The sequence below is a fragment of the Fistularia commersonii genome, chromosome 15 (genome assembly GCF_037954325.1).
Source record: "Fistularia commersonii isolate RoL2024-O1a breed Wild chromosome 15, RoL_Fcom_v1.0, whole genome shotgun sequence".
NCBI classification, from domain to species: Eukaryota; Metazoa; Chordata; class Actinopteri; order Syngnathiformes; family Fistulariidae; genus Fistularia; species Fistularia commersonii.
Window position 1 is genome coordinate 16,583,385 of NC_141298.1, and position 11,163 is coordinate 16,594,547.

Here is an 11,163-nt window from a genome sequence, read left to right on the forward strand (position 1 = left end):
CGGTTTTTAATTTATCGCGCCCTAAAAATGTAATGATTCGCCCCGCGCCGTGCCGAACTGCTCCAGCCCGCTGCGTAGTTTTATTTATTTTTTTTTTTGTGTGTAATCCTGCTGACAAACTAACAAAAAGCAATGAAAAGCAGGAGCTCCCCGGTGGAGGTAATAAATTTCCCTTTTCCTGGCACCGGGCTCCCCGCGGGCCCTGCTGCGACGGGCTTTGTTCAGTCCTCTCCGTTGGGTTCGTTTTCCAACAGGGACGTTTCAAAAAGGGAATATCTGGTCCGCTGATTTTCTCATTCCTCCTTCATGTCCATGCTTCTTCCAAGAACCTTATGTTCTATTGTAGTTGTCCATTTTAATGGTGGTTATTGATGGCATTTCTTACCTCGTTCCAAAGCCTCCACGCAAAGTTAGCAAAACGAAGTCCCTTTTTCTTTTTTTTTTTACGATCTTTCAACTTTCCGTGGCGAATATCCTCCGACCGTTGGCTCGGAGGCTCTGCCTCCGTCCTCTCTGGCCTCCCGCCTCGCTCCAAAGCCCTGCAAACATGGAGCGGCCACCGAGAGTTCACCCGGGGCTGCGTTTGATATTTTGAAATACGCCGCAGTTGCCGCGGCTTTCGCGCGATTGCGTCGATGCTGGATCGTGTCACAGACTCGATGCGTCCGGTCAATATGAACGATTTGTTTGTCTATGGATCATAACGATCCATATGTTCGTAAAGCTTTCTGTCCTAAAGTGCTGCGTAAACACGAAGAAATCGTTCATTCGTTGTGTATTCCGCCTTTCCCGTCGTCAGCCTCGTGGCAAAAGGTTTCCGATGAATTCACCGCATGTTTGTGTCGCGCCGGAGGAAAACCGGACGATCCGGAGATATAACCCCTTCTCCTCTGCTTCCCCTCAGATAATCCCCTGCCAGTATCTGCTCCAGCCAGTAAGAGGTGAAGACCGTCACATGTACGCCCAGCACCTCAAGTCTTTAGCCTTCTCCGTCTTCGCTCAGTGCCGACGACCGCTGCCCACCTCCACCAACGTCAAGTCGCTGACCGGCTTCGGCCCGGGTTTAGCCATCGACACCGCACTAAAGAGCTCGGAGGTAAACGCGATTCCGTCCCGGCCTCGCCGTTTGTGAAAGTTCCGACGGCGCGTAGCTTAGCTTTAGCGTTAACCTGCGCTCTTGCTTTATTGAAATCTTCCGTCGACATGATTTTCCCCGTGTTATTTTCATCGATCGGCGAGTCAACAAAGGCCGACGCCGCCGCTCAGGTAGCCGCGGTTCATTTTCTCGTAGCTCTTCGGCTTACCGGGACACGACCCGACGCGGCCCTTTTACCCGGGCCGCCTCTGCAGGAAACGGCGGCGGGGCTTCGGGTGTAAGCGCCCTCCTAGCTTTCTCTGCCGGAGCACAACTAAAGAAACTCGTAACCCTCCGCTACTCTGGGGTTGTCTTTCCATTTCCTGCTTGGCTGGCTCTCTGAGAACTCCATAATGGGACCTCCACTAAAAAGCCACTTTAAATCAGGCGCTAATGCACCCGATTTCCTCCTTCGCGCTGGTAGATTCTTGTGGGATGAATGAATGAATGCGGGACGGGCCCGCCGTGGACATTTTGTCCTTAAAAAGAGATTTACGAGATGGTCCCGTGTAATTCGTCCGGAAAATCTGTTTGCCTCGAAAGGCTGGACGTATACCTTTAATTCTTTTTCCTTACGCCCGGTTTCCCCCTCGCAGAGGCCAGACTGTCTGCGTCTGTACACACCTCCCTTCATCCTCGCACCAGTAAAGGACAAGCAGACGGAGCTCGGGGAAACATTTGGGGAGGCGTCGCAGAAGTACAACGTGCTGTTCGTCGGCTACTGCCTGTCCCACGACCAGCGCTGGCTCCTCGCTACGTGCACGGACCTGTACGGGGAGCTCCTGGAGACCTGCATCATCAGCATCGACGTGCCCAACAGGTAGAGGCGCGGCGACCAAAACGCCTCCGTTGTAAATGCGCACTCGAGGTTTTCCATAAAGCAACACGCTGGTGTTTAAGCGATGTATGTTTGCAGCCAGCGGGGTCCGGCAGCTATTCCGAAACAAACTTTATCGACACCCGTGTGAATAAATGGTCTCGTGTCGAGTGACCGCGACACGGAGAAGACGCGGGGGCGACCGTTTCCGCCGCTCGCAATTTAAAATGTATATCCGAATAGTGATTTTTCACACCGGTGACTCCCGGCTAACTGTCACCGGTGAAGCATAAATGAGAGCTAAGAGAGCATATAGCTGTCAATCAAAGATAGCACGCACACACATCCCCGAGGAGACTCGCACTCAAGCTCGGGGTCAGAAAGCAATTCGGCTTATTTGTATGCGTGCCCGGCCGGAGACGATGCGAATCCCTCGGGGATACCTCTGAAAGTGCGCGTCTGTTTTCCAGGGCGCGGAGGAAAAAGGGCTCCGTGCGGAGACTCGGCCTGCAGAAACTGTGGGATTGGTGCTTGGGTCTGGTGCAGATGACGTCAGTGCCCTGGAGAGTGGTGATCGGACGACTGGGCAGGATAGGGCACGGAGAGCTAAAAGGTAAAAGAGCGCCGTCCCGAGACGAGACCCTTTTATTCATTTCTTTTTTTTATTTCCGAGACATTTTTACATCCAGATGTGTTAATTCGTCCTCTCCCGACGTGCCAGACTGGAGCATTCTGTTGAGCAGAAGAAACCTCCAGTCGCTCAGTCGCCGTCTGAAGGAAATGTGTCGAATGTGCGGCATCTCCGCCTCCGACACTCCCAGCATCCTGAGTGTGTGCTTGGTTGCCATGGAGCCCCAGGGATCCTTCATCATCATGCCAGGTAGGGTGTGCCGAAGACAAAGATAATGAACGCGCTTATTAATCTGCTTTAACGTCTCATCGAAGCCGCCTTATTCCGCAAAAGGAAGGCGGCCCTGTACGTTTCCGTGCGCGCGCGTGCGTATCTCCGTGCTTGTGTCGTGACGGATGGCTGCAGCTTATCACAATGCATGTCACCTTCTTGTCCAGAACAGAGATTGATGGCAGGGGGAGATCATGTACCATTTGGCTCATAAAGCGCTACCTCTCTGATGCCCATTGATCTCAATGCGATGTGATGGAGAGCCGGATCAATGGGTTTATTTTGGGAAACGAGTGGGGGCACCGTCACTGCATCACGCCAGGATTGTGTCCAGCGCCGCCACGCACGATGACATCCGCTTCCTAAACACCTCCTCAAGCTGAAAGCTACCGTATTTCCCGGACTATACGTCGCTCCGGATTATAAGTCGCACCAGCCAAAAATGCATAATAAAGAACGAAAAAAACATATAGAAGTCGCACTGGAGTATAAGTCGCATTTTGGGGGGGGGTTCATTTTTTTCATAAAATCCAACACCAAGAATAGACATTTCATCTTGAAAGGCAATTTAAAAGGAAAATAGAATAGAGAACAACAGGCTAATTAAGTGTAGCCTCGTATAGCCTATATGACGCATAAACAACGAACTGAGAACGTGCCTGCTAGGCTATGCTAACGTACGTCGCTTACGTCAGAGTCATCGTCACTTGCAGTTCCAATTATTCCAGCCTTTCCGGATCCCGACAGGACGGCGTCCTCGCTCTGATAGAGAGGCGATGGCGTTGCATGAAGCGGTAACATCAGGAAGCTCCTCACGCAAACTCATTTCTATTCATCTCCATGGCAACTACCTGGGTGTGAAGACGCAACCGTCCTGTTGACAAGCCTCTCCCGGCAGCACCTTCGTCAAGCACCCGAGTGTGAACTCGTTCCTCTAGCCAGCTAGCTTTTAGCCTGCGATTAGCTTTTGTAGTTTTCTTCATTTCAGTAAGAGTAACCTCCGCTTTTCGCCAGTCCTTTGCAAGTTTCTCACAAACTTCAAACTTTCTCTCTGCCGCTCGATCGCCGTTTTCGGCGGCATATTTCACTACTTCCGGCTTGTAACCTGCAGATTTTCTTTTCGTCGCCATTTTTGTTGAGCCCTTGTCAGATGTTTTTATAAGTTAGCGCAAATGTTGAAATGATCAATTTTCATAGGCACAGAAGTCGCTGGTAGCTTCTTTTTTCACAACGCACTTCCGCCATGACCCGCCCCCGCTGAATTTTGATTGGTTGGCGTGTGTGTGTGAGACGATCGCTGTTATATTAAAAACACACACACATCAGAGCAAGAGAGCTCAATTATTTTACACACAAGTCGTTCCAGAGTATAAGTCGCACCCCCGGCCAAACTATAAAAAAAAAAAACGAGACTTTTAATCCGGAAAATACTTTGTGTCGGTCCCACGTGTGCAGACGCAAAGGAGCGCAGAGGTCATCTGAAATGTCAATTCCAGGATATCGTACCTTAAAAGCCCGCGCGACGTTTTACGCTCTCGATATTTCTCGTAACGGCGGACGCTGCGCCTCCGACCGCATTTGAAAATGTGATTTTTTTTTATTTTTTTTTTTTTTTGTTTTAAATCCTGTGAAAAATTAGTGAACTGTCACTGAGAAGACCTCGTCACGGTTGCGTTTTCCCAATCTTTCATCTCAATACACAGTTAAAAGCTCAGCGTCCGCCCGGCCCAGGGTGGTATCTATTGATTTAGTATATTCTAGACTATATTTTTGTCGGAATGGTGTTTTTAAATGGTTGCCTCCCTGCCTCTGCTCTCCCCTTCCCCCAGACTCCGTGTCGACGGGCTCGGTGTTCGGCCGCAGCACCACCCTGAACATGCAGACGTCGCAACTCAGCACCCCGCAAGATACCTCCTGCACCCACATCCTGGTCTTCCCCACCTCCGCCTCCGTCCAAGTGGCCAGCTCCAATTACACCAACATCGACCCCAACATCGACATTCTCAACGCCACCACAGGTCAGCGGCAGTCGGCCGTTTCTCGGCGAGATGTTTTATTTTGAATAAAGTCACTCGCTAGCTTTTTACAAGACGGCTCGGTTCTGTAAGTTTCCCCGATGTTGAGGTGAGAGCGGCGCTCACGGTCGCCTTTTCCGATTTACACGGCTCTGGTAAATCCGTCATTTTCATCCGGCGGACGTAAAGCCCGGAACACGTCACATGAGATTGTTTGCGATCCTCGAGATAACGATAAAAAAAAGCAGAGACAGTTCCATGATTTGCAGAAAGCTGGCGAGAGGAAAATAAGCCGGTGTGATAAAGGCCCTCAGTTCTTTAGGATAATCGAATTTGTGCTCATATATTGGTAACATTTACAGACATAACGGGCTTAATGACACGGTGAAAAGATATCTTGTGCAACTCAAAGGGAGGCCAAATAAAAAAAAGAGAGTTATTAAGTTACTCAGAGATGAGATGCACTTTAATGATCCCATGCTTGGGAAATTGTTTCGCAGCAGCAGCAAGACATACAAGGACAAGCTAAAAATACATGTGAAAAATAAACAAGATAAATCAACTCTGAAGTGTAATCTAAAAAAAGAAACAGTCTTGTCATATTTACCAATATACAGGAATAAATAATAAGCAAAGTGGCAATGCGAAGTAGCGCAGTAATTGATTAGAGTGAATTGTTGTATCGGATTATTGCACGAGGTCGGAAAGATTTCCCGAATCTTTCCGGCTGCGGCAGCTCGCCGGAGAAGCCGCTCCGTTGTCGACCCGAAGTTCGGCTCTCCCGATGACCCCGTCTGGTCACATGGCGTAAAAGACCTCCAACATCTTGCTGCTTGCGTTAAATGATCCCAGTTACCCGAGGAAGTAAAGTCCGCCGGTATCTTTCCCGGACACTGACTCCGTGTCGGATCCGTTGTTCTTTCCAGATGGCTCGGACGCGATCGGGATCTTTGACCTGCTGGACCAGGAGAACGAGCTGGTGGATCCGGACATCATCAACATCTCACCCACCACGTCCCCCGTGCACTCCCCCGGGTCCCACTACCACCATGGAGGTGATGGCAGCAAGGTAAGCCGCCGCTGAAATATACTGCTCAAAAAAATAAAGGGAACACTTGAACAACACAATGTAACTCCAAGTCAATCACACTTGTGTGAAATCATAGTGTCCACTCAGGAAGCAACACAGATTCATTTTGACTTGTTTTAAGGACATTACATTAAAAGTTGGATCAGCCTGGAGTTTGTTTTTACACTTTAATTTTGAGTGGGATTCCTAATCCAGACCTCCATGGGTTGATACAATTGATTTCCATCGATCATGTTTGTGCGATTTTGTTGTCAGCACATTCAACTGTGTAAAGAGCAAAGTATTTCATAAGAATATTTCATTCATTTAGATCTAGGATGTGTTTTTTAAGTGTTCCCTTTATTTTTTTGAGCGGTGTACATACTCCGGTTGTGCGTCTTGTCTTGCGAGATTTAATACGGATTTAATATCTTTGCGCCGTCTCCAGGGCCAGAGCACAGACCGCATGGAGTCTCACGAAGAGGTTCCCAACCTCCTGCAGCAACCTCTAGCCCTCGGCTACTTTGTGTCCACGGCCAAAGCCGGCCCGCTACCCGACTGGTTCTGGTCAGCCTGTCCGCAGGCCGAGAACCAGTGTCCACTCTTCCTCAAGGTAACCCGCTCGCCTCAATCGGTTGGGGAAAGAAACGCTCGCAAATGCCGAATTTGAAGTCAAGCGGTTATGGAAGACCGTTGATTCTCCGATAAAAGCTGTTGATGAAAATGTAAACGAAAAAAAAAGGGTTCATAATGTCGCCTCTGGATTAATCGGTGTAAATTATTAAGAAATTCTCGATCCCAGTACCGACACGCGTCTGCGCGTCCTCTGTTTTATTGTCTGATTTAAAAAAAAAAATTAAAAAAGCGGGGAAAAATGGTGGCGTTGAACTCGGAGAGGAGATGCAACACGCGCAGTCTGGTTCATGTTCGTGTTGTCGCTAACATAAGCCACATGTGCCAGGCGTGAAATTATATTTTAACATTTAAAGATGTTAAAAATGAAAATCCTTCTCCGTTCATCATTTCCTGTGTTTGTTTTGAGACTTTGGTCACTATGAAGTGTTTACCCTCCAGTTTGTTTGTTTTTTTGGCCAATTTTGTTTACCGTAATTTCCGGACTATTGAGCGCACCTCCATATAAGCCGCACCGGCGAAACCAGGGGTCGGCAACCCGTAACACCCAAAGAGCCATTTGGACCCGGTTTCCTCAGAAAAGAAAACACTGGGAGCCGCAATTACTTTTTGACGTCTAAAATAAAGGTACCACTGTATAAATTGCTTTTTATTACCTTTACACTTTGTATAAACAAGTGTGTAGTGTGTTGCTTCTGAAATTCACAAAGTATTACGGAGAAAATTAAATTTTATTTATGTAATGAACTCATTTTGAGCTTTGGGCTTTCCGAGCGTGTAGCGGAGCCTTAACCTGAATTTTAAAAATATATCAGGAAAAAATCAATGTGTCAGTAAACAATAAAAAATAAATATTTGCAAAACATCTTCATAAATATTTATTTTACCTGGTTTATGGGACTTCTGCTCCTGAACTTCTGCGCACAGTATCTGCAAATCGGGACTTTACCGGCCGGCGGGTATACCGGCTTCCACGAGTGTGACGTTATTTTGAGCGGCGAAAAATAATGAATATCATTTTATTTGATATTTCAAGATCACAATAATCTTCCAACTTAGAACTAAAAGTTAAAAAAAGGGATTAGAACAAATGAAATACACTTCAATTTAATATTTATCATTTATTTTCCCAAGCCGCTCGGAGCCGCAGTGTAAAGATGAAAGAGCCGCATGCGGGTTGCCGACCCCTGGTTTAGCCGATCGCTATCTTTAGCTTCCTCCTGCGCAGTCAAACCGTCAAAGTCGTCTTCTTCGGTGCCGGAGTTGAACGGACTCAGAATTTCCGGTCATTTCATCGGTCCGATGTGACGAGGATAAACGTTTTAGAGGCGTGAAGCTCGTTAGCGTCCCCCACCCAAAAAAGTCCATATATTAGCCCCATTGTTGTTTACGTGAAAAAAATCGCGGCTTATCGCCCGGAAATTACGGTAATTTGCTAAAAAAGAAAGGGGGTCGTATTATTTACCCAAAACAAAACGCTGTATTCCTCTGTATTCGGTAAGATGTTCTGAGTCTTCCTCGCTGTTGTTGACCACAATGTTGACAGATGAGCTTGGAGTCATTTGAGAGGAGCTCATTCGTTTAGCGATAAGAGATTGTGATGGATTTGACCCGTGTTTTACGACTTGTCTACTCCCCGGCGCTCTCCGCTGAAAAAGAAAAACCTACTTCCGTGTAATTTGGCAAAATTGCTCAGGGCAACCTGGATTGAAAAATGAAGTGCAACTGCATCCGTGCAAGAAAACACCCAGAAGAGGAAAATTTCAAGTGAAGAAAATGAACAAATGCCTTTTCTTTGCAAGGAACTCCGTGACTCCATCTTTTTTTGTGAATGGAGGAGGATTTAGAAGAAAAAAAAAAGAAAGAGAGAGAGAGAGAGAGAGATTGTTTTGTTTCACAATGGCCCTTCAAAGTTCCTCAGAAGCCTAGAATTGTTGAAACAAGAGAAGCAGCACACATACAGTAGTCATTTGGAGTTTAAATATTTGTCCGGGCGAGAGGAAGTGAGACCGCGCGCAGACTTCATTCATCAGCTCGCGTCCGTTTTCCGCCGCCGACGCCGCGAGTCTCGTGTAAACGAGCGCCGCCCACGCGAAAACATCCGACTCTCGGCTCAAGTGGCAGTGGACCCGCCGGAGAGGAGCGTTATCATTCAGACGAAAGGTTAATGACTTCATTTTGTCTTTGCCCCCCCCCCCCCTTCCCTCTCAGGCCTCTTTGCACCTCCATGTGTCTTCAGTGCAATCAGACGAACTACTGCACAGCAAACACTCCCACCCCCTCGACTCCAATCAGACCTCAGACGTACTCAGGTAAACACAAAACACTCCCACGGCCGCGCGAACCCACGAAGACGCACGAGCTAATGATTTTCAGCATACGGCGCCCTTTTATCCGTTAATCGTATCTCGCTGTTTTGCAAATCTTTAATTCCTCACGTGCGGTAGGGGGGAAAAAAAAAAGAAATGTTTATCGTGTCCCCCCCCTCCCTCCCTCCCTCCGGCAGATTCGTGCTGGAACAGTACAACGCCCTCTCCTGGCTGACGTGTGACCCGGCCACGCAGGACCGACGATCGTGTCTACCCATTCACTTCGTGGTGCTCAACCAGATGTACAATTTCATCATGAACATGTTGTAACCGAGAGCCACCCACGGGAGGGACGACATTTCAGACCAGCGACGACTCCAAAGGTTGGGGGAGAGGGGGAGGGGGACGCCCTCGCCCTCCCGACCCCCCCGAGGACCGGAGATACCCGCGGGAGCCAGACCCGGAGGAACGGGGGGGGGGGGGCCGAGGCGGGATTCCAGAGGCGTTCGGAAAGCCGGGAGGGTCCCGTCCTCGCCCCCGACGGCGCCGAGCTCCCTCGACCTGTGATTCTAAAAGACATGCACATAAGAGACAAGAGGGGGCGAAGCGGAGGTCGAGTCGCATTAGTGAACGTGTGAGAATGACAGACCGGTTCGCGGCCGGTCTGTATTCGCAAAGATGTCTGTCTGAAAAAAAAACAATAAAGGGACATATTTGATCACGAAAAAAAAACAAAACAACAACAAACAAACAAACTCAAGAGCGGATCTTTGGTTTTAAGACCTGAAATTCCTTTTTATTCCTTTGGATGAAATAGTATCCAAATGAAATGCCTGCATCTATCTTATTTATTGTAAGTTTTTAAATGTATAATTTGTCTTATTTCTTAACCTCTTTTATATATTAAAAAAAAAAATGGAGAAGGTTTATATCACCCTCCTGCTTTAAAGCAATTGGTCTAAGATATATGTAATCGTCTTACTTAAAAAAACAACCAGGAAAAAAATCCCATAAAAATGAAATAAAAGTCCTAGTAGGTTGCTTTTAGAGTATTATTTTTTTGTAATGGAGACAGAATATTTGTATTGTCACAATGTACAGAAGAATTAGAGTGGAGAATTATGTTTCATGCCTTTGAGCATGATGGACTTACAGCAAAGCTGTAGCTACAGAAGACTTGTACAGCAATGAACTTCACTGTGTTCAAATAAAGAGGTACATTGTTGTATATAGTATTTTATACCACACATTTAGACACAAAAACCAAACGGCAATATATATAAATAATTATATATGAATGCCATGCCAGCAGTTGGTGGTGTGGCTTCTGTTTTAGGAATAAAGTGCGTCAACTTATTTTCCTGTGCTTGTGTTTATTGCTGTGGGGAGGGGGAACGTGATGTGCAATTGGACAAGGACACCAATAGTGGCGCGGGAGGAGGACTATTGGCATCTCTTGGAAGTAGCTGACCTCAGGTTTGACACTTATTTTTTAAACTATGACGAGTAAAACAGAAGAAAACAGATATAGAATGTGAGAGGAAAAATTGTCTTAACGGCAGACGCTGACAGCGTGTCCTTCTCAGCACATCCCTTTAGTTTTCTTGTACCTCTCTTCACTTCAGTTGGCTGAGGTCTGGCTCTTCTTATTTTATTTGTAATTATTATTTTTTTAATCTTTCCCCACCACATTTCATTGGTTACAGATGCATTTAGACCGATCTCATTTTACTTCAGTGTGAAAGTAAATGTATGGTGTAAATGAGCTTTAACCAGCTACAAATGTCTGCCCGCTGAATATGCAGTGTTTGTGCACAGAGGAAGATCTACTGTCTGGATTTCTCCTGTTCAGAAAGATACTGTACTTTTGATTATTGATAAATCCATTGGTATTGCTCTTGTACATTGGCCGGCATTTGTTGGCATCGGAAAATTTGACCATCAAAATGTATCCGGTCCTCTTTTGAGTGTAGATAAATACATTCAATATTTAATAAAACTCTGAAACTTTATTTTAAACCAGTTCCATGTTTTCTTTTTTTTTTTCATGGTTTGCTTGCAGTAACCCATAGACAGTAGCGCGTTCCCACGCTTTACTAGGAGAGGCAGCAGCGTAAAACCTGCGTAATAGCCCAATATCTCGGTTAACTGCCGTGTAGATAAATACATTCAATATTTAATAAAACTTTGAAACTTTATTTCAAAGCGGTTCCATGTTTTCTTTTTTTTTTCATAGTTTGCTTGCAGTAACCCACAGACAGTAACGCGTTCCCACGCTTTACTA

General features: G+C 46.7%; 1 protein-coding gene across 1 annotated transcript in view; it reads left to right on the forward strand.

Annotated features, from left to right (window-relative positions):
• The window catches only part of med13a (mediator complex subunit 13a), an 80,359-nt gene extending 70,127 nt beyond the window's left edge, over nt 1-10,232 (forward strand). The window contains 9 exon segments of the mRNA XM_086160472.1: nt 905-1,096; nt 1,732-1,955; nt 2,423-2,565; nt 2,674-2,832; nt 4,683-4,871; nt 5,795-5,937; nt 6,386-6,550; nt 8,782-8,882; nt 9,077-10,232. Coding sequence (XP_086016598.1) covers nt 905-1,096; nt 1,732-1,955; nt 2,423-2,565; nt 2,674-2,832; nt 4,683-4,871; nt 5,795-5,937; nt 6,386-6,550; nt 8,782-8,882; nt 9,077-9,209 — 1,449 coding nt within the window. The 3' untranslated portion in view covers nt 9,210-10,232.
• The last annotated feature ends 931 nt before the right edge of the window (nt 10,233-11,163 follow it).